At 44.7% G+C, this 22751-nt stretch overlaps 1 protein-coding gene across 1 annotated transcript in view; it reads right to left on the minus strand.

The window, feature by feature from the left end:
• Positions 1–22751, minus strand: part of LOC129826756 (phosphoglucomutase-like protein 5) — a 66906-nt gene that overhangs the window by 39652 nt on the left and 4503 nt on the right. Inside the window, exons 2-6 of the mRNA XM_055887811.1 lie at positions 14415–14577; positions 11721–11867; positions 11436–11561; positions 11150–11340; positions 10331–10485 (exon numbers count right to left, since the gene is read on the minus strand). Of these exons, the coding sequence (XP_055743786.1) occupies positions 10331–10485; positions 11150–11340; positions 11436–11561; positions 11721–11867; positions 14415–14577 (782 nt within the window). The remainder of the gene's footprint in view (positions 1–10330; positions 10486–11149; positions 11341–11435; positions 11562–11720; positions 11868–14414; positions 14578–22751) is intronic.

The following is a 22751-nucleotide window of genomic DNA, read 5'->3' on the forward strand; positions in this document are numbered from 1 at the left end:
CCCTCTCTACTCCCATCCTCCCATCCCTGGAGTAGCCAAAGGAGAGGCAGATGTTTCCTCTCCCAAAATTCCTCTCCCACCTTCCCTTCCCTCACTGGAACAACACAAGGCTTCCCTCGCTTGCGCACACACACACACACACACACACACACACACACACACACACACACACACACACACACACACACACACACACACACACACACACACACACACACACACACACACACACACACACACACACACACACACACACACACACGTCCCTGAAATGCTGGCCAGCCGGGGTGAGAGATTTAGCGCCTCTCTGTCGGCTGCTTGCCCTGCCATGGTCAAACCTAAGCTTCCTGCTCCACAAAACACATCCTCTAACTGCTTTCACGCACGCACGCACGCGTGCACGCGCACACGCACGCACGCACACACACACACACACACATAGGGTTTCTCTCACACTCCTAAAAAGATTACTTCTGGGCTGAGGACATTATCCAATTCTACAGCACCCCACCACTAACCAGGGCCCACGCTCTGGGACTCACTAAATAAGACCCTTGAGAGACAGCCGCAGATACAGTACATGGACACAACCAGTGTGTGTGTGTGTGTGTGTGCGTGCGACTGGGTGCGTGCATGCATCTGTGTGAGTGTGTGTGTGATTGTGTGCCATATGGCCTGTGTGTATTTTAAGGGTGTTGGATTACCTTGCGGTGCAGTGGGACTTGTGACAATCACCTTTCATGTGTGAGTATGTGTTGGAACAGGACATGCCGTCAAAGGAAACTGAGGCAATGCTATCAGTGTGGCCGTTTCTACAGCATAAGACACAGCCCCAGGTAACGAGCTGTGTGACGCAAGTGTGTATGTGCGTTTGTTCGTGCCAGCGTACATGTGTGTGTGTGACCAGCTCCAAGACGGGCCATTAATGATGTGACGTCACCTCAACCTCACATGTCCACACAGGGTTAGCGCCAGCGGCCGGCCTCAGCACCCTGAGAGAAGGGCTGGGAGTGATCTCATTTCCTCCATGGCTGCCAGCGCTAACAGGACCGCCACTGAGTACACCAACAGGAGAGGGTCAGAGGCCAGGGTGACACACAATGTTAATGTACATGACTGACCTCGTGATCACACCTTTCACACCACTGCTCTGGAACAGCCTTTATGTTTAGGTCCCAGTGTGTGCTCCCTGGGCTGTGTTTATAGGCAGTGAATACTCTGTGTGTGTGTCAGTGTTCGTTTCGTACATAACTATGACAAAAAGTATCTGTCAATTACCTATTTTTCCTGACAAAACCTAATGACGATAACGAGTCGAGATGCCATGAAAAAACCCATACCTGTGACAAATTAGTTTTCATTTCAGTTGACAAAAATGTGACGAGACTAGAATTCCACGAGACTAATACACATTCAATTTGCCATGAAGATCATTTTCATTTGTTTTGTCCAATCATAAGCAAGCATGCCTTTGCAGAATATTTAATGCAATCCGCTCATTGGCAGAACTAACGTCTTTCAGTTGCGTGATCTGATTGAGTTGGGCCTCATTTCCCAGAGCCTTCGGTAGCGTTAAGGTCATTGTTAGAACCATCTTACGATGTATCTTTAGCAGCCAATCTGTTTCCCAGAGCCTTCGTTACAAACGTTGCTCTTAAAAGCCTTTGTACAACTACGAGTGATCTAGACCACTCGTCGAGCAGCCACAGTGCATCGTCAGATGTATTTTGACCTTCCGTGTAACTTTCTTCACCAAAAAACTCCGCTAAACATAGAATCAAGATGTTTAGGCTACGTATCTGTCTGACTGTGACTGCCGATAACTTCAGAACAAAGTTGACTACAAATACAAAGTTGACAAAGTATTTGCAATTGTTACAAACAAGTTTAAAATAAAACAGTGCTTCAAATGAAAACTGAAATGACTGCATTAAAAGGAAAATAGGCTACATGGGCCTAAATATTTACATTGCCTTCAGAAACTATTCACACCCCTATACAGATATATATAGGGGTATGAATACAGATATATCTAATTTACATAATTCACACCCCTGAGTCAATATATTTTAGAATCACCTTTGGCAGCGATTACAGCTGTGAGTGTTTCTGGGTAAGGCTCTAAGAGATTTACACACCTGGATTGTACAATATTTGCACATTATTATTTTTACAATTCTTCAAGCTCTGTCAAGTTGGTTATTGATCATTGCTAGACATTCATTTCAAGTCTTGCCATAGACTTCCATTACGATTTAAGTCAAAATTGTAACTATGCCACTCAGGAACATTCAATGTCATCTTGGTAAGCTACACCAGTGTATATTTGGCCTGCTGAAAGGTGAATTTGACTCCCAGTGTCTGTTGGAAAGCAGACTGAACCAGGTTTTCCTCTAGGATTTTGCCAGTGCTAAGCTCTATTCCATTTTTTTAAATCCTAAAGATCTCCCTACTCCTTGCCGATGACAAGCATACCCATAACATGATGCAGCCACCACCATGCTTGCAGATATGAAGAGTGGTACTCAGTGATGTGTTGTGTTGGATTTGCCCGAAACATAACACTTTGTATTCAGAACATAAAGTTATTTTCTTTGCCACATTTTTAGCAGTTTTACTTTAGTGCCTTATCGCAAACAGGACGCATGTTTTGAAATATTTATATTCTGTACAGGATTCCTTCTTTTCACTCTGTCAATTAGGTTAGTATTGTGGAGTGAATACTATGTTGTTGATCCATCCTCAGTTTTCTCCTTTCACAGCCATTAAACTCTGTAACTGTTTTTGAAATTACCATTGGTCTCATGTTGAAATCCCTGAGAGGTTTCCTTCTTCTCCATCAACTCAGTTAGGAAGGACGCCTGTATCTTTATAATGACTTGGTGTATTGCACCATCCAAACCGTAATGAATAACTTCACCATGCTCAAAGAGATATTCAATGTCTGTTTTTTGTTTTTGTTTTTTTAACCCATCTACCAATATGTGTGCTCTTCTTTGCAAGGCATTGAAAAACCTCCCTGGTCTTTGTGGTTGAATTTGTGTTTGAAATTCACTGCTCGACTGAGGGACCTGTACAGTGGGGCAAAAAAGTATTTAGTCAGCCACCAATTGCGCAAGTTCTCCCACTTAAAAAGATGAGAGAGGCCTGTAATTTGTATCATAGGTACACTTCAAATATGACAGACAAAATCCAGAAAAAAATTCCAGAAAATCACATTGTAGGATTTTTAATGAATTTATTTGCAAATTATGGTGGAAAATAAGTATTTGGTCAATAACAAAAGTTTATCTCAATACTTTGTTATATACCCTTTGTTGACAATGACAGAGGTCAAACGTTTTCTGTAAGTCTTCACAAGGTTTTCACACACTGTTGCTGGTATTTTGGCCCATTCCTCCATGCAGATCTCCTCTAGAGTAGTAATGTTTTGGGGCTGTTGCTGGGCAACACGGACTTTCAACTCCCTCCAAAGATTTTCTATGGGGTTGAGATCTTGTATCGGTGGTCCTCCTCTTCTTCAACCGAAGAGGAGGAGTAGTGATGGAACCAAGGCGCAGCGGGTTGTGAACACATAATTTATTTAAAGAAAAGACGAAAAAACACGAACTTCACTATAACTAACAAAACAACAAACGGAGTAGACAGACCTGGACGACGAACTTACATAAACACGAAGAACGCACGAACAGGGAAAATAGACTACACAAAATGACGATGTACAAAACAAACCGAACAGTCCCGTATGGTGCGACAAACACTGACTGACACAGGAGACAACCACCCACAACGAACACTGTGAAACAACCTACCTAAATATGACTCTCAATTAGAGGAACGCCAAACACCTGCCTCTAATTGAGAGCCATACCAGGCAACCCTTAAACCAACATAGAAACAGACAACATAGAATGCCCACCCAAACTCACATCCTGACCAACTAACACATACAACAAACTAACAGAATTAGGTCAGGAACGTGACATAACCCCCCCCCCCCTAAGGGGCGAACTCCGGGCGCACCAGCACAAAATATAGGGGTGGGCATCTGACCACGGTGGTGGCTCAGGCTCTGGGCGAGGTCCCCACCCCACCATAGTCAATCCCAGCTTTCGTCTTCCCCTTAGAATGACCACCCTCCTATTACACCCACTTAATTTACATGGTACCATCAAGATAAGGGGCAGCACCAGGATAAGGTAGCGCAGGACAGAGAGATAGCTCAAGACAGAGAGGTAGGTCAAGATAGAGAGGTAGCTCAGGATAGAGGGGCAACTCCGGACTGAAGGGCAGCTCCGGACAGAGAGACAGCTCTGGACTGAGGGGCAGTTCAGGATTAATGGCCGCTCTGGGCTGAGAAGCAGCTCATGGCTGGCTGACGGCTCTGGATGCTCATGGCTGGCTGACGGCTCTGGACGCTCATGGCTGGCTGACGGCTCTGGACGCTCATGGCTGGCTGACGGCTCTGGACGCTCATGGCTGGCTGACGGCTCTGGACGCTCATGGCTGGCTGACGGCTCTGGACGCTCATGGCTGGCTGACGGCTCTGAACGCTCATGGCTGGCTGACGGCTCTGGCAGATCCTGTCTGGTTGGCGGCTCTGGCAGATCCTGTCTGGTTGGCGGCTCTGGCAGATCCTGTCTGGTTGGCGGCTCTGGCAGATCCTGTCTGGTTGGCGGCTCTGGCAGATCCTGACTGACGAATGGCTCTAGCGGCTCCTGACTGACTGACGGCTCTGACGGCTCGGGACAGACGGGCGGCTCTAATGGCTCGGGACAGACGGATGGCTCAGACGGCACTGGGCAGACGGATGGCTCAGATGGCGCTGCGGAGACGGATGGCTCAGATGGCGCTGTGGAGACGGATGGCTCAGACTGATCCTGTCTGGCGGAAGGCTTTGTAGGCTCATGGCAGACGGACAGTTCAGACGCCGTTGGGCAGACGGCAGACTCTGGCCGGCTGAGACGCACTGTAGGCGTGGTGCCGGAACTGGAGGCACCGGACTGGAGACACGCACTTCAAGCCTAGTGCGGGGAGCAGGGACAGGGCACACTGGACTCTCAAAGCGTACTATATGCCTGGTGCGTGGTACCGGCACTGGTGGCACCGGGCTGAGTGCACGCACATCAGGACGAGTACGGGGAGAAGGAACAGTGTGTACAGGGCTCTGGAGACGCACAGGTGGCTTAGTGCGTGGTGCCGGAACTGGAGGCACCGGACTGGAGACACGCACCATAGAGAGAGTGCGTGGAGGAGGAACAGGGCTCTGGAAACGCACTGGAAGCCTGGTGCGTGGTGTAGGCACTGGTGGTACTGGGCTGGGGCGGGGAGGTAGCGCCGGAAATACCGGACCGTGCAGGCCTATTTTGTTCCCTTGAGCACCGAGCCTGCCCAACCTTACCTGGCTGAATGCTCCCCGTCGCCCGACCAGTGCGGGGAGGTGGAATAACCCGCACCGGGCTATGTAGGCGAACCGGGGACACCCTGCGTAAGGCTGGTGCCATGTAAGCCGGCCCAAGGAGACGTACTGGTGGCCAGATATGTAGAGCCGGCTTCATGGCACTTGGCTCAATGCTCCATCTAGCCCTACCAGTGCGGGGAGGTAAAATAACCCGCACTGGGCTATGCACACGTACAGGAGACACCGTGCGCTCTACTGCGTAACACGGTGTCTGCCCGTACTCCCGCTCTCCACGGTTAGCCTGGGAAGTGGGCGCAGGTCTCCTACCTGCCCTTAGCCCACTACCTCCTAGCCCCCCCCCCCAAGAAATTTTTGGGTAGTACTCATGGGCTTTTCGGGCTTCCGTGCTAGACGCGTCCCCTCATAACGCCGGTTCCCTTCTCCGGTTGCCTCTGCTCTCCTCAGTGCCTCCAGCTGTTCCCATGGGAGGCGATCCCTTCCAGCCAGGATCTCCTCCCATGTGTAGCAACCTTTACCATCCAAAACATCGTCCCAAGTCCATTCCTCCTTCTTGCGCTGTCCCCTCCTCCGATTACACCGCTGCTTGATTCTGGATTGGTGGGTGGTTCTGTATCGGTGGTCCTCCTCCTCTTCAACCGAAGAGGAGGAGTAGTGATGGAACCAAGGCGCAGCGGGTTGTGAACACATAATTTATTTAAAGAAAAGACGAAAAAACACAAACTTCACTATAACTAACAAAACAACAAATGGAGTAGACAGACCTGGACGACGAACTTACATAAACACGAAGAACGCACGAACAGGGAAAATAGACTACACAAAATGACGATGTACAAAACAAACGAACAGTCCCGTATGGTGCGACAAACACTGACACAGGAGACAACCACCCACAACGAACACTGTGAAACAACCTACCTAAATATGACTCTCAATTAGAGGAACGCCAAACACCTGCCTCTAATTGAGAGCCATACCAGGCAACCCTTAAACCAACATAGAAACAGACAACATAGAATGCCCACCCAAACTCACATCCTGACCAACTAACACATACAACAAACTAACAGAATTAGGTCAGGAACGTGACAGATCTGGAGACTGGCTAGGCCACTCCAGGACCTTGAAATGCTTCTTACGAAGCCACTCCTTCGTTGCCCGGGATCATTGTCATGCTGAAAGACCCAGCCACGTTTCATCTTCAATGCCCTTGCTGATGGAAGGAGGTTTTCACTCAAAATCTCACGATACATGGCCTCATTCATTCTTTCCTTTACACGGATCAGTCGTCCTGGTCCCTTTGTAGAAAAACAGCCCCAAAGCATGATGTTTCCACCCCCATGCTTCACAGTAGGTATGGTGTTCTTTGGATGCAACTCATCATTCTTTGTCCTCCAAACACGACGAGTTGAGTTTTTACCAAAAAGTTATATTTTGGTTTCATCTGACTATATGGCATTCTCCCAATCTCCTTCTGGATCATCCAAATGCTCTCTAGCAAACTTCAGACGGGCCTGGACATGTACTGGCTTAAGCAGGGGGACACGTCTGGCACTGCAGGATTTGAGTCCCTGGCGGTGTAGTGTGTTACTGACGGTAGGCTTTGTTACTTTGGTCCCAGCTCTCTGCAGGTCATTCACTAGGTCCCCCCGTGTGGTTCTGGGATTTTTGCTCACCGTTCTTGTGATCATTTTGACCCCACGGGGTGAGATCTTGCGTGGAGCCCCAGATCGAGGGAGATTATCAGTGGTCTTGTATGTCTTCCATTTCCTAATAATTGCTCCCACAGTTGATTTCTTCAAACCAAGCTGCTTACCTATTGCAGATTCAGTCTTCCCAGCCTGGTGCGGGTCTACAATTTTGTTTCTGGTGTCCTTTGACAGCTCTTTGGTCTTGGCCATAGTGGAGTTTGGAGTGTGACTGTTTGAGGTTGTGGACAGGTGTCTTTTATACTGATAACAAGTTCAAACAGGTGCCATTAATAAAGTTAACGAGTGGAGGACAGAGGAGCCTCTTAAAGAAGAAGTTATAGGTCTGTGAGAGCCAGAAATCTTGCTTGTTTGTAGGTGACCAAATACTTATTTTCCACCATAATTTGCAAATAAATTCATAAAAAATCCTACAATGTGATTTTCTGGATTTTTTCTTCTCATTTTGTCTGTCATAGTTGAAGTGTACTTATGATGAAAATTACAGGCCTCTCTCATCTTTTTAAGTAGGAGAACTTGCACAATTGGTGGCTGACTAAATACTTTTTTGCCCCACTGTATGTGTGGGGTACAGAGATGAGTTAGTCATTAAAATATCATGTTAAATACTATTATTTGCACACAGAGTCCATGCAACTTATTACGTGACTTGTTAAACAAATCTTTACTCTTGAACTTATTTAGGTTTGTAACAACAAAGGTTTGTATATTTATTGACTCAAGAAAATTCAGCTTTTCATTTAGAAAAAAATAATTCCACTTTGAATTATGGGGTATTGTGTGTAGGCCAATGGCACTAAATCTAAATGTAATACATTTTAAATTCAGGCTGTAACACAACTAAATGTGTAAAAAGTCAATGGGTGTGAATACTTTCTGAAGGCACTCTAAATCATATTGAGTTTTATTTTGCTACTAGTCTGTCATTTTTGCCTCAATATGTTTAATGATGTGTGACAAGATGTGTTGAACCTGTGGTTTAGTGATGTGTTGAACCTGTGGTTTAGTGATGTGTTGAAGCTGTGGTTTAGTGATGTGTTGAACCTGTGGTTTAGTGATGTGTTGAACCTGTGGTTTAGTGATGTGTTGAACCTGTGGTTTAGTGATGTGTTGAACCTGTGGTTTAGTGATGTGTTGAACCTGTGGTTTAGTGATGTGTTGAAGCTGTGGTTTAGTGATGTGTTGAACCTGTGGTTTAGTGATGTGTTGAACCTGTGGTTTAGTGATGTGTTGAAGCTGTGGTTTAGTGATGTGTTGAAGCTGTGGTTTAGTGATGTGTTGAAGCTGTGGTTTAGTGATGTGTTGAAGCTGTGGTTTAGTGATGTGTTGAACCTGTGGTTTAGTGATGTGTTGAACCTGTGGTTTAGTGATGTGTTGAACCTGTGGTTTAGTGATGTGTTGAACCTGTGGTTTAGTGATGTGTTGAACCTGTGGTTTACTGCGATGTGCCCAACCTGTGGTTTAGTGCATTATCATTGGGTAAGTATAATAAGCCGCCTCAATATTTGCAGCCATACAGTAGTTGGAAATATCTTTCTTGTAGCTGATCCGTCATCCGTATTGTGTTATAATTCTAATCTTAAGGAAATATTTGAGTGGAGAAGGCTGATCCGAGAGCAGCGTTGCTTTTCTTCGGATCCTATCAGTATCAACACATGGTTTAACGATGCACTTAGCGAACGTTCTCTCTACGTGCATGTTTGGGAAACACTCTTAAAAAGTTAGCTGGTAAATAATGATGCAACTGGTACGATCATCGTAATGCTTAAGTTACATCGCAACTGGTACGATCATCGTAATGCTTAAGGTACATCGCAACTGGAAAACGAGGCCCTGATCTGCCCGGCTCTCCCACACAGCTCTCAGGCTGTCACTTCAGTCTCTTTTGAACTGATGTGCAGCCCACTTCAACTGGAGCTAACTTAAGATAGCTTTGATCACATCACATGTGCAGTTATTCATCTCACATTTCCCAAATGCGAGTGCAGTTGTTTTTTGTAATGCTACGTGCTGAATATTAGGAGTACAGTAATATTTCTGGCATTGTTGGAAAGCTCAGATTCTCCCCTTTTAAAGGGAATCAATGTTATTTACCCTCATCTCAAGGTTAATACGGGGAGAAAAGAGCATATGCCTAATTTGTTAAACCTGCAGCCAAGGATTTGTGGCCTATATGTACAATATCAGTGTGCCAGCTATATGAGGTGATAGTAGTCCTAGTTGAACAAGGCTATCTTAATGTGCACATGATGGAAGGTAAATATGAATTATTTCATGGAGAAAAAATGCACTGATAAATATGACAAAATTACTGACTAAAGCGAGACTAAAATTTAGTCGACAACTAAAACTAAGAAGGATGAAATGACAAAATGTGACAAAGACTAAAACGTATTTTAGTCATTAAGACTAAAACGAAATCTAAAATATTTGCCGAAATTAACACTGCTGTGTGTGTGTGTGTGTACGACTGTGTGTGTTCGTGTGTGTGCAATTGTTCTATGTGTTTATAAAATCAATCAAACAGAGACATAAAACACAGATGTATACATTTGAGGTGTGTGTGTGTGTGTGTGTGTGTGTGTGTGTGTGTGTGTGTGTGTGTGTGTGTGTGTGTGTGTGTGTGTGTGTGTGTGTGTGTGTGTGTGTGTGTGTGTGTGTGTGTGTGTGTGTGTGTGAGCTCACAACGCTATTCATAGAGGGTGATTCTCCACTCTGAGGCATCCAATCTCTTCAGAGAATTGACCAGGGGAGGTATTTGTGGATTGGGGTCGCAAGAGTGGGGGAGAGAGGGAGGAAATAGAGAGAGGGAGAGGGAGGGAGAAAGAGAGAGAGGGAGAAAGAGAACGAGAGAGGGAGAAAGAGAGACAGAGAGAGAGAGAGAGAGAGAGAGAGAGAGAGAGAGGGAGAAAGAGAGAGATGATTGAGAATGGACCAGGTCAGGTATTTGTGGATTGGGTTCGTAAGAGTGGGGGGGGGGGAAGAGAGAGAGAGAGATGGGTGAGGGTAGGGGGGGAGGGGGGGGTGAGCAGGGGGTGCAGGGTTAGGTGTTGATGAGAAATACGGAAGTTGAAAAATGATAAAGTCCTGTGGAGCATTTCCCCCAGCAGCCATCCACACCTGATTATATTTTCCCCTTTGAACCCAAAGACAAAAAGGGCACAGGGTAAACGGACAGTGGTGTGTGTGTGTGTCCTACCTGTCTAGGGCAGTGCTGGTTGCCATACTCCTAGCGAAGCCCCTAAGCCCCAGCTGTCTGAAGTAGGGGATACAGGAGAGATTTGCAGCCATGACAGCCAAGGAGTCTGACGGGTTCACAAAGAAACCATTCTCACCCAGGATCATATACCGGTCCTGCGAATACACACACCAATACATACCCTCTTCAACCATACAACAATCCATGGAGACCTAACCAATACATCATTGATAAAAACATAATCTAATGCTCCAATAAAGAAAGTATGTTAAAGATGAATATCGTTGTTACTCCCGTCCAGTTGATAAACTGTTGTTTTAATTGCATCTGTCACGATCAAATCAAATGTATGGGACACCTACTTCCTACTAAGATGCATCATCGTGAGCACCGGGGGAGGGCTCCAATAGGACGCAATACAGTAACATAATTCTCCTGATGCTAGGCTAGGTAATTGAGTTAGGCTAATGTGCGTGAGCATGGCATTGATAGAAATTACTTTGTGGAAAAAATGTGACGTTTGTTTTGTCACAGATATTAGCTGGTTCCATTGCATAACATCCTGTTATTGACCAGCATATAAATACAGACAAAAACATGGCAATTCCAAGTTCCCCTGTGTCCACATAGGTCCAGTGCTTGATTTGGCTTGCTGTCATGGAACCAAAGGAATAGTCCCAAAAGTGTAAACCCTGCCCATTTTAGCAGATTCAAACATGGTCCTCAAACATGCTCATCAGCTCTCCAGAATGTGTATTCTAGTACTTTGCATTATTACATCCACTGTTTCTCTCCTCCTCTCAGTTTCAGCTGTCTCACCCCGTCTGCATCGAGCGCAGCTCCGAAGCCAAAGTCTCCACCCTTCATGGCATCGACCAATGGGGCTGCATATGTGAGGCTGGGCTCTGGAGGCCGGCCCCCAAAGTCCTCCAGGGGGACACAGTTGACGGCAGCGTTGGCAGGAGCCCCCAGCTCATCACACAGGATACGCCGCACATACGGACCCATCACTGACAATAGAATAGAACACCATGAACATTCCGTACAGCAGTGAGCGCCTGATACAATACTGTTACCAGTTTGGTCTTTACGAGTGTTGTCTTACCTCCATTCATGGCGTCTACGCGTATCTTCAGCTGTTCAGGTCCTGTCAGAAGGCTCTTGATGGCGCTGAAGTCAAAGATGGTTCTCAGCAGGTTGAGGTACACCTCCACTGAGTCCACTATCTCAACTACCAACACACAAGACAGGAGAGGAGTCTAGTGTGTATCTGCATGTGTATATCCACCCAATAGTACATATGCTACTTTGCATGCAAGAACAAAGTGTATGTGTGGTGAGACTGAGTGTAGCATGGCACGTGTGTGCGCTCTGTGTGTGTGTCCAGTACCTCTGAATGGTTTGAACTTGTTCTCCAGGTCAAAGTCGTGGCGTCCCAGTCTGGCCAGATCAATGCGGAGGTCAGGACAGATGGTGTACTCCTCCAGCGTCCTGCTCACCTGGGCAATCTTCTCCATCACTGTGTCCGAAGATGGGCCTATCGGGGGAGAGGACACAGTTACCATGGAAACCATTGTTTTCAAATGAAGTGGCCTATTGCTGGTCTATTGTTGTTGTTTAACAAGAGTGATAGAAGTCTATGGTGTGTGTTAGAAATAAGGCATCACTGTTGAGTATTCATAAGAAGTTAAATAACATTTTTCTCCATATTGAGAAGTCATATTATATATACTATACATACAAAAGTATGTGGACAGGACACCGCTTCAAATTACTGGATTCAGCTATTTCAACCACACCTGTTGTTGACAGGTGTATAAAATTGAGCACACAGCCATGCAATCTCCATATACAAACATTGGCAGTAGAATGGCCTTACTGAATTGCTCTGTGACTTTCAACGTTGCACCGTCATTGGATGTCACCTTTCCAACTTGTCAGTTCATCAAATTTCTGCCCTGCTAGAGCTGCCCCAGTCAACTGTAAATGCTGTTATTGTGAACTGGAAACGCCTAGGAGCAACAACGGCTCAGCCGCAAAGTGGTAGGCCACAGGAGCTCACAGAACGGGGCCGCCGACTGCTGAAGTGTGTAGAACGTAAAAATCGTTTGTCCTCGGTTGATTCACTCACAACCGAGTTCAAACTGCCTCTGGAAGCAATGTCAGCACAATAACTGTTAGTCAGGAGCTTCATGAAATGGGTTTCCATGGCCAAGCAGCCGCACGCAAGCCTAAGATCACCATGCGCAATAGGAAGCGTGAGCTGGTGTGGTGGAAAGCTCGCTGCCACTGGACTCTATAGCAGTGGAAACTAGTTCTCTAGAGTGATGAATCATGCTTCACCATCTGGCAATCCAACGGACTAATCTGGGTTTGGCGGATGCCAGGAGAACTGTACCTGCCCGAATGCATTGTACCAACTGTAAAGTTTGGTGGAGTAGGAATAATGGTCTGGGGCTGTTTTTCATGGTTCGGGATACACCCCTTAGTTCCAGTGAAGGGAAACCTTAACGCTACAGCATACAATGATATTCTAGATGATTCTGTGCTTCCAACTTTGCAACAATTTGGGGAAGGCCCTTTCCTGTTTCAGCTTGACAATGCCCCCATGCACAAAGCGAGGTCCATACAGAAATGGTTTGTCGCGATCAGTGTGGAAGATCTTCACTGGGCTGCACAGAGTCCTGACCTCAACCCCATCGAACACCTTTGGGATGAATTGGAATGCTGACTGCGAACCAGGCCTAATCGCCCAACATCAGTCCCCGACCTCACTAATTGTCACGCCCTGACCTTAGAGATCTTTATTATTCTCTATGTTTGGTTAGGTCAGAGTGTGACTCGGGTGGGAAAGTCTATGTTTTCTATTTCTTTGTTTTTGGCCGAGTGTGGTTCCCAATCAGAGGCAGCTGTCTATCGTTGTCTCTGATTGGGGATCATATATAAGTTGTAATTTTCCTTTTGGGTTTTGTGGGATCTTGTTTTCTGTTTAGTGTCTGTGCCTGACAGAACTGTTCGCTTTTGTTTTTTGTCTTTGTTATTTTGTTTTGGTGTCATCAATCAAAAGACGATGTACGCCTACCACGCTGCGCCTTGGTCCACTCTTCCTTCTACAAATGAGGGCCGTTACACTAATGCTCTTGTGGCTAAATGGAAGAGGATCCCCACAGTAATGTTCCAACATCTAGTGAAAGTTCCAACATCTAGTGAAAAGCCTTCCCAGAAGAGTGGAGGCTGTTATAGCAGAAAAGGGGGACCAACTCCATATTAATGCAGTGTATTAGCAATATAGTGTATTAGCTTTGCATAATATGCTATACAATGTGGGAAATTGTAACAATCAAATCAAATTTGATTTGCTACTGGGATCATGTAGAAGCTACTGGGGTCATGTAGACATTGATAAAAAAGACATTGTGTAGAGTCCTTTTGAGAGCCACAGTCACAGATTCACAGTCACAGAGTCATAGTCACAGAGCCACAGTCACAGATCCACGGTCACAGAGTCACGGTCACAGAGTTACAGTCACAGAGCCACAGTCACAGAGCCACGGTCACAGAGTTACAGTCACAGAGCCACAGTCACAGGGCCACAGAGATAACTTGTGTGAGATGAGGAGAGCAACACCACTTTGACCTATGTATATGACTGGAAGATGACTGAGATTTTAAGCATTTCACTGAAAGTTCTACAGCTGTTGTATTCTGCGCACGTGACAAATAAACTTTGATTTGATTTGATTCCACAGCAAAGCCCTGGGGACTTGGGAGGAAGGCCGGTCCATGATGGCACTCCGGGAATATGAGAGTTTTTTAAATGAAAGTTTTAAAGAAAACATGGATAGCTGCTGGGGCTATGAAAGGACTATGGTGCCAACTCCCTCACCTCAGTTAATAAATCACCAATCTTAGCACCTTTAACAAATGCATATATCTCAAAGTGCTCAATTACAACCTAAAGCCAAGAGGAGCAAGCAGAAGTATCTGGGGCAAGAAAAATGACTTAGGTAGGAAGACATCCATCGATCCTTTAACTTACTGACAGCTGGCAGATTTACAGCAATTAGTCAAATAATCGCCTCACCTCCATTGGCCACGTTGAATTTGACCCCAAAGTCTCCCCCGGGGCCTCCTGGGTTGTGACTGGCTGTCAGGATGATTCCACCAATGGCCTTGATCTTCCTGATGATGCAGGACACAGCAGGGGTGGACAGGAGGCCGTTGTGGCCAATCACCAGACGGCCAATCTGACAGACACACAGACAGAGAGAGAGTTGAAGGAACTTCAGCTGAATGAATCTCATTCTGGGACCTATCTTCATATAGAGGTGATTACTTTACTTGAACATGTAGGGATATAGTACATACAGTAAGTGTACAATGCATTATTATTCAACACTAAAGCATATACAAAAATTGCAACTCAGTAATAAAAATACCTATTATTGTAGACTAGCTCAGTGTAGCTTCAGCCTACAGAATGATTTCATTCACATTTCTTTATTGTAAAGAGCTTCATGTCTTTTGTCAAGTGTTATTTTTTAGAACTGGTAATCTTTCCAGAAGCGTCCAGAAGTTGGCACCGATGAAGGGAAGGATGCAGACGTATTACCACCCTCAGACTCGGTTACATTCCAGACGGGCATCTTGGGCAAAGTCTCACATGTTTTGGCCCTAGGATAGCGTTTCAACTACTCTAAATAAAAGTGTCCTCATTCACGGGAATTCATTTTTATGACGTCAGAGCAATCTCCTCACTTTGAATAAAGTAATATTGAATTGTGTCTGGTTGACAATGAAACCAAATATTTAAAGGATATGTATAGTGCCTCAGAAAGAATTCACACCGTTGACTTATTCCACATTTTGTTGTGTTACAGCCTGAATTCAAAACGGATGAAATATATAGTTTTTCTCACCCATCTACACACAATACCCCATAATAACAAAGTGAAAGAAATGTATATACATGTTTGCAAATTGATTGAAAATGAAATAGAGAAACATCTCATTTACATAAGTATTCACACCCCTGAGTCAATACTTTGTAGAAGCACATTTGGCAGACACCGCTTTAGATCAATAGGGCCCTTTGCACTTTACATCTGCCATGCCCTGTCAGCAACCCTGTTATAGGCCTATCATCATTCCATACTCTGCCCCCAGCATTTCACAAATATTTGTTCAAGGTCTTCCCAGCGCTTATATCCTGAGTTTGGCTTGTGGCCACTAAACTGACTGGGTATCCCCCAAGCCTTGAGTGAGGCAGGGAGGGAGGCGATTGTCGCGTGGGCAGGAAAGGAGTGGACGAGGGATGGAACAGCCGATAAGGTAGGCAGGAGACATTTGGCTGGGCCAGCAAAAAAACTGCCCCATCTCAAAACAAATACATTCCCCTCAGATTTTCCTTTGGCACTTCACCAAGCTTGATATCGCATAGATCTGAGAACACTGTCGGGTAATGGGTAACGGGTAATGGCCAGTCAAGCAGACATGTGCAAACACACGCTGACACTTGGACAGGCTTTAGGAGCTACAGTGCCTTCAGAAAGTATTCATACCCCTTGACTTATTCCACATTTGTTGTGTTACAGCCTGAATTCAAAAAGGATTACATCCCCCAAACATTCACCAGTCTTCAAATTTTGCAAATGTATTTAAAATGAAATACATAAATATTAATTTTACATTAAGTATTCACTGTGACTGTGACTGTGGATCTGTGACTGTGGCACTGTGACTATGGCTCTGTGACTGTGAATCTGTGACTGTAACTGTGGCTCTGTGACTAACTCTGTGACTGTGAATCTGTGACCCTGTGACTCTGTGACTGTGAATCTGTGACTGTGGCTCTCAAAAGAACTCTACACAATGTCCTCTTTATCAATGTGTAGATGACCCCCTGAGTCAATACGTTGTAGAAGCACCTTTGGCAGTGATTATAGCTGTGAGATGTCATGTGTAAGTCTCTAAGAACTTTCCACACCCGGATTGTGCAACATTTACCCATTATTCTTTTTAGAATTCTTCAAGCTCTGGCAAATTGGTTGTTTATAATTGATCGACAACGATTATCAGGTCTTGCCATATATTTTCAAGTAGATTTCGGTCAAAACTATGACTTAGCCACTCAGGAACATTCTCTGTCTTCTTGGTAAGCAACTCCAGTGTAGATTTGGCCTTGTGTTATAGGTTATTGTCCTGCTGAAATTAATCTCCCAGTGTCTGAGGGAAAGCAGAATGAACCAGGTTTTCCTCTAGGGATTTTGACTGTGGTTAGCGCCATTCCGTTTCTTTTTATCCTGAAAAACTCCTCAGTCCTTAACAATTACAAGCATACCCATAACACAATGCAGCCACCACTATGCTTGAAAGTATGGAGAGTGTTATGCAGTAATGTGTTGTATTGGATTTGTTCCAAACATAACATGTTGTATTCAGGACAAGAAGTTAATTGCTTTTCCACATTGTTTGCAGTTTAACTTCAGTGCCTTGTTGCAAACAGGATGCATGTTTTGGAATATTTTATTATGTACAGGCTTCCTTATTTTCACTCTGTCAATTAGGTTAGTATTGTTGCGTAACTACAATATAGTTGAACCATCCTCAGTTTTCTCCTATCACAGCCATTAAACTCTGCAACTGTTTTATAGTCACCAGTGGCCTCATGGTGAAATCCCTGAGCTGTTTCCTTCCTCCCCGACAACTGAGTTAGGAAGGACATCTGTATCTTTGTAGTGACTGGGTATATTGATACACCATCCAAAGTGTAATTAATAACTTCATTATTCTGAAAGGGATATTCAATGTCTGCTCTTTTTTTTTTACCCATCTACAAAGGTAAATCTACCATTTACCCTTCTTTGCAAGGCACTGGAAACCTCCCTATTCTTTGTGTTTGAATCTGTGCTTGAAATGCACTGCTCAACTGAGAGACCTTACAGATAATTGTATGTGTGGGGTACAGAGATGAGGTAGTCATAAAAAAATCATGTTAAACACTATTATTGCACACAGGGTGAGTCCATGCAACTTATTATGTAACTTGTTAAGAATTTTTTTACCCCTGAACTTATTTATGTTTGTCATAACAAAACATTTCAGCTTTTCATTTTTTATTAATTTGTAAACATATTGTGTGTAAGCCAGTGACACAACATCTCAATTTAATCTATTATAAATTCAGGCTGTAACACAACAAAATGTGGAAAAAGTCAAGGGGTCTGAATACTTTCTGAAGGCACTCTAAATCATATTGAAATCATATTGTGATTATTATTATTATTTGACCCTGCTGGTCATCTATGAACGTTTGAACATCTTGGCCATGTACTGTTATAATCTCCACCTGGCATAGCCAGAAGAGTACTGGCCACTCCAGCCTGGTTCATCTCTAGGGTTCTTCCTAGGTTCCTGCCTTTACAGGGAGTTTTTCCTAGCCACCGTGCTTCTACATCTGCATTGCTTGCTGTTTGGATTTTAGGCTGGGTTTCTGTATAGCACTTTGTGACATTGGCTGATGTAAAAATGACTTACTTAAGGCAAAAATGAAAGGAGGGTGCTTGGGTAGGCGTATAACGCAAGCTAATTAGCAACTACTTTGTTATGCTAAACCTTCCCCTAACCCTAACCTTAAAACCTTTTAGCTAACCTTTCCCCTAACCCTAACCTAACTTCTAAGCTTAACCCTATTCTTAACCCCAACTCTAACCCCTAGAGATAGCTAATGATAGCATCAGTCACCTAGCCACCTAGCTAACAATAGCTACAACAAATTGGAATTCGTAACATATCATACGTTTTTTGCATATTCGTAACTTATTGTATGAATTGCAATTCATATCATATCATACGAATTGTAATTCGTAGCATATGATACGAATATGATGGATTAATACATACAATACGAAACGTAACATAAGAAATGGAGTGTCTCAGATTTACATAGAGTATAGTACGAAATTCTCTTGCGACTACATTGATATTTATTCTGTTGTTGGAGTACACTCAGACCATTCCAACACAGAAAATATGATTTTTAACATAGTTAATTACAATTTTTTTGGAAGGAAAACAATGAATTCTAGGTCATATTTCATAGAAGTCTGGAAACACTGGACAGTTACTTTAAAACCAGATATTGTTGTTCTCTAAATGAAACTACCCCTCCAGCCGTCTGGCCGTGTTGGTGGCTAACCGTCATTAATTGAGACAAGTACTGTATGTAGCCCTATGTCATGTGGCAAATCTTCCTCATTAGAGAGCCTTATGGGGGCGGCAGGGTAGCCTAGTGGTTAGAGCGTTGGACTAGTAACTGAAAGGTTGCAAGTTCAAATCCCCGAGCTGACAAGGTACAAATCTGTCGTTCTGCTCCTGAACAGGCAGTTAACCCACTGTTCCTAGGCCGTCATTGAAAATAAGAATTTGTTCTTAACTGACTTGCCTAGTTAAATAAAGATAAAAAAAATTAACTTTTGCTTAGTGTACCTCCCCCCAAACCTAATAGTTTGTTCATAGCAGAATTCTCTGACCTTCGGGCTTTGGCGATGCCTAAATAAGACAGTTATTATTCTTGGAGATCTAAACATTCATGTGTGTTGCCCAAATAATGTGCTAGCTGGGAATATTTTTTACCTGATTTTTTACCTACACACAACCAAGGCCATACTGTTGATCTGGTGCTGTCCTATGGTCTGAATATTGACAACTTGGAAACTATTGATGTGTGTGTCTCTGACCATCTCAGTATTGTTTTTTAAAATGTTATTTGCCAAAGTCTCACTTTAAATAATCTGCCAGAGTGTCACTTTAAATCATCTGCCAGTCTCACTTTAAATCATCTGCCAGTCTCACTTTAAATCATCTGCCAGTCTCACTTTAAATCATCTGCCAGAGTGTCACTTTAAATACATTTAAGTCATTTAGCAGACGCTCTTATCCAGAGCGACTTACATTTAACATTTTTTATTTAACTAGGCAAGTCATTTAAGAACAAACTCTTATTTTCAATGACGGCCTAGGAACAGTGGGTTAACTGCCTTGTTCAGGGGCAGAACGACAGATTTGTACCTTGTCAGCTCGGGGATTTGAACTTGCAACCTTTCGGTTACTAGCCCAACGCTCTAACCACTAGGCTACCCTGCCGCCCCAAATTTCTTCAGCCTCCTGAGGTTGAAGAGGCGCTGCTGCACCTTCTTCACAACGCTGTCTGTGTGGGTGGACCATTTCAGTTTGTCTGTGATGTGTATGCCGAGGAACTTAAAACTCTCCACCCTCACCACTACTGTCCCGTCAATGTAGATAGGGGGCTGCCCCCTCTGCTGTTTCCTGAAGTCCACGATCGTCTCCTTTGTTTTGTTGACATTGAGTGTGAGGTTATTTTCATGACACCACACTCCGAGGGCCCTCACCTCCTCCCTGTAGGCCGTCTCGTTGTTGTTGGTAATCAAGCCTACCACTGTACTGTCGTCTGCAAACTTGATGATTGAGTTGGAGGCGTGCATGGCCACGCAGTCGTGGGTGAACAGGGAGATCAGGAGAGGGCTGAGAACGCACCCTTGTGGGGACCCAGTGTTGAGGATCAGCTGGGTGGAGATGTTGTTACCTACCCTCACCACCTGGGGGCGGCCTGTCAGGAAGTCCAGGACCCAGCTGCACAGGGCGGGGTCGAGACCCAGGGTCTCGAGCTTAGGGGCGAGTTTGGAGGGTACTATGGTGTTAAATGCTGAGCTGTAATCGATGAACAGCATTCTCACATAGGTATTCCTCTTGTCCACATGGGTTAGGGCAGTGTGCAGTGTGATGGCGATTGCATCGTCTGTGGACCTATTGGGGCTGTAAGCAAATTGGAGTGGGTCTAGGGTGTCAGGTAGGGTGGAGGTGATATGGTCCTTGACTAGTCTCTCAAAGCACTTCATGATAACGGAAGTGAGTGCTATAGAATGGTAGTCATTTAGCTCAGTTACCTTAGCTTTCTTGGGAACAGGAACAATAGTGGCCCTCTTGAAGCATGTGGGACAGCAGACGGGGATAAGGATTGATTGAATATGTCTGTAAACACACCAGCCAGCTGGTCTGCACATGCTCTGAGGACGTGGCCAGGGATGTCGTCTGGGCTGGCAGCCTTGCGAGGGTTAACACGTTTAAATGCTTTACTCACGTTGGCTACAGTGAAGGAGAGCCTGCAGGTTTTGGTAGCGGCCCGTGTCAGTGGCACTGTATTGTCCTCAAAGTGAGAAAAAAGTTGTTTAGTTTGTCTGGGAGCAAGGCATCGTGATCCGCGACGGGGCTGTTTTTTTTTGTAGTCCGTGATTGACTGTAGACCCTGCCACATACCTCTCGTGTCTGAGCCGTTGAATTGCGACTCCACTTTGTCTCTGTGCTGACGCTTAGCTTGTTTGATTGCCGTGCGGAGGGAATAGCTACACTGTTTATATTCGGTCATGTTTCCGGTCACCTTGCCCTGACTAAAAGCAGTGGTTCGCGCATTCAGTTTTGCCCGAATGCTGCCATCAATCCATGGTTTCTGGTTGGGGAATGTTTTAATAGACGCTGTGGGTACAACATCACCGATGCACTTGTTAATAAACTCGCACACCGAATCAGCGTATTCATCAATGTTGTTGTTCGCCGCAATGCGGAACATATCCCAGTCCATGTGATTGAAGCAATCTTGAAGCGTGGAATCCGATTGGTCGGACCAGTGTTGAACATACCTGAGCGCGGGAGCTTCCTGTTTTAGTTTCTGTCTATAGGCTGGGAGCAACAAAATGGAGTCGTGGTCAGCTTTTCCGAAGGGAGGGCGGGGGAGGGCCTTACATGCGTCGCGGAAGTTAGAATAACGGTGGGCTAGGGTTTTGCCAGCCTTGGTAGCACAATTGATATGCTGATAGAATTTGGGGAGCCTTGTTTTCAGATTAGCCTTGTTAAAATCCCCGGCTACAATAAATGCAGGTTTCCAGTTTACATAGAGTCCAATGAAGTTCTTTCAGGGCCGTCGATGTGTCTGCTTGGGGGGGATATACACGACTGTGATTATGATCGAAGAGAATTCTCTTGGTAGATAATGCGGTCGGCATTTGATTGAGAGGAATTCTAAATTAGGTGAACAAAAGGACTTGAGTTCCTGTATGTTGTTATGACCACACCACGTCTCGTTAATCATAAGGCATACACCCCCGCCCTTCTTCTTACCAGAGAGATGCTTGTTTCTGTCGGCGCGATGCGTGAAGAAACCAGGTGGCTGTACCAACTCAGATAGCATGTCTCGAGTGAGCCATGTTTCCGTGAAACAAAGAACGTTACAGTCTCGGATGTCTCTCTGGAATGCTACCCTTTGAGCTACATGTTGTCCCGTGTGGCTCAGTTGGTAGGGCATTATCCTTGGGTTGTGGGTTTGAGTCCCATGGGTGACCAGTATGAAAATATATACACTCACTACTGTAATTCGCTATGGATAAGATTGTTGACGTAAATGCAATGTCAAGAAGGTTGTCCAGTCCTGCTTTTATCATCTAAGAAATATAGCTAAAGTCAAGTCATTTGTTTCAGTCACTCATCTGGAGAAAGTTATACAGGCATTTATTTCCTCACGTCTACAGTATATTACTGTAACTCGTTGTATAGGCCTATCTGTCTCAGTCAGAAGTCACTCCATTGTCTACAGTTCGTATAAAATGCTACAGCTCGGCTCTTAACCCAATGAGTCCCACCGCGATGCCGGCGAGATTTGCACTTCTAACCCCTTTAAAACACTGTGTTTGAGCTACAGACTTCTTGTTGTACCACATTGGATTAGTCTATTTCTTCTGCATTCGTCGGTACAAAACATTAGTCTGTGTGATTAAAGGGGACTGAGCTAAAGTGGTGTTTGTGAGACAATGACAGATTCCGAAGGGGCCCGGGCCGGGTCTTTTTACAAAAACTTATGGAGAGTCCAAATGGTTTGAGCTACAACTATTAAAAGCTTTCTATAAAAAGCTGAGACTCTCACAAACACATACATGTAACATGTTCTATGATGCTCACAAGCTACACAAGTGCCATTAGAAGGTAAGGGGTTCTTCTACATAGAAGATCACAAGTAACCCCAGGACATAGTATTGTAACAACTCACATAGAAACCTGGATGTGTAGACGTAACATAGTAAACTTAGATCCGGGACCCTCCAATTAGTATGTTACATTTTGTATGGTATATATTAATTTGTGGATGTCCATCATCCGTTGAGTATGATATGTTACGAATTACAATTCATATGTGTCACGGCCGTCAAAAGGATCGGACCAAGGTGCAGCGTGGTATGCGTACATTCTTCTTTATTATAAGAATGAACACTGAACAAAACTAACAAAATTACAAAACGAACCGTGAAGCTATACAAATGAGTGCTGACAGGCAACTACACATAGACAAGAACCC

Source organism: Salvelinus fontinalis, chromosome 28, assembly GCF_029448725.1.
Source record: "Salvelinus fontinalis isolate EN_2023a chromosome 28, ASM2944872v1, whole genome shotgun sequence".
In the NCBI taxonomy this organism is placed as follows: domain Eukaryota; kingdom Metazoa; phylum Chordata; class Actinopteri; order Salmoniformes; family Salmonidae; genus Salvelinus; species Salvelinus fontinalis.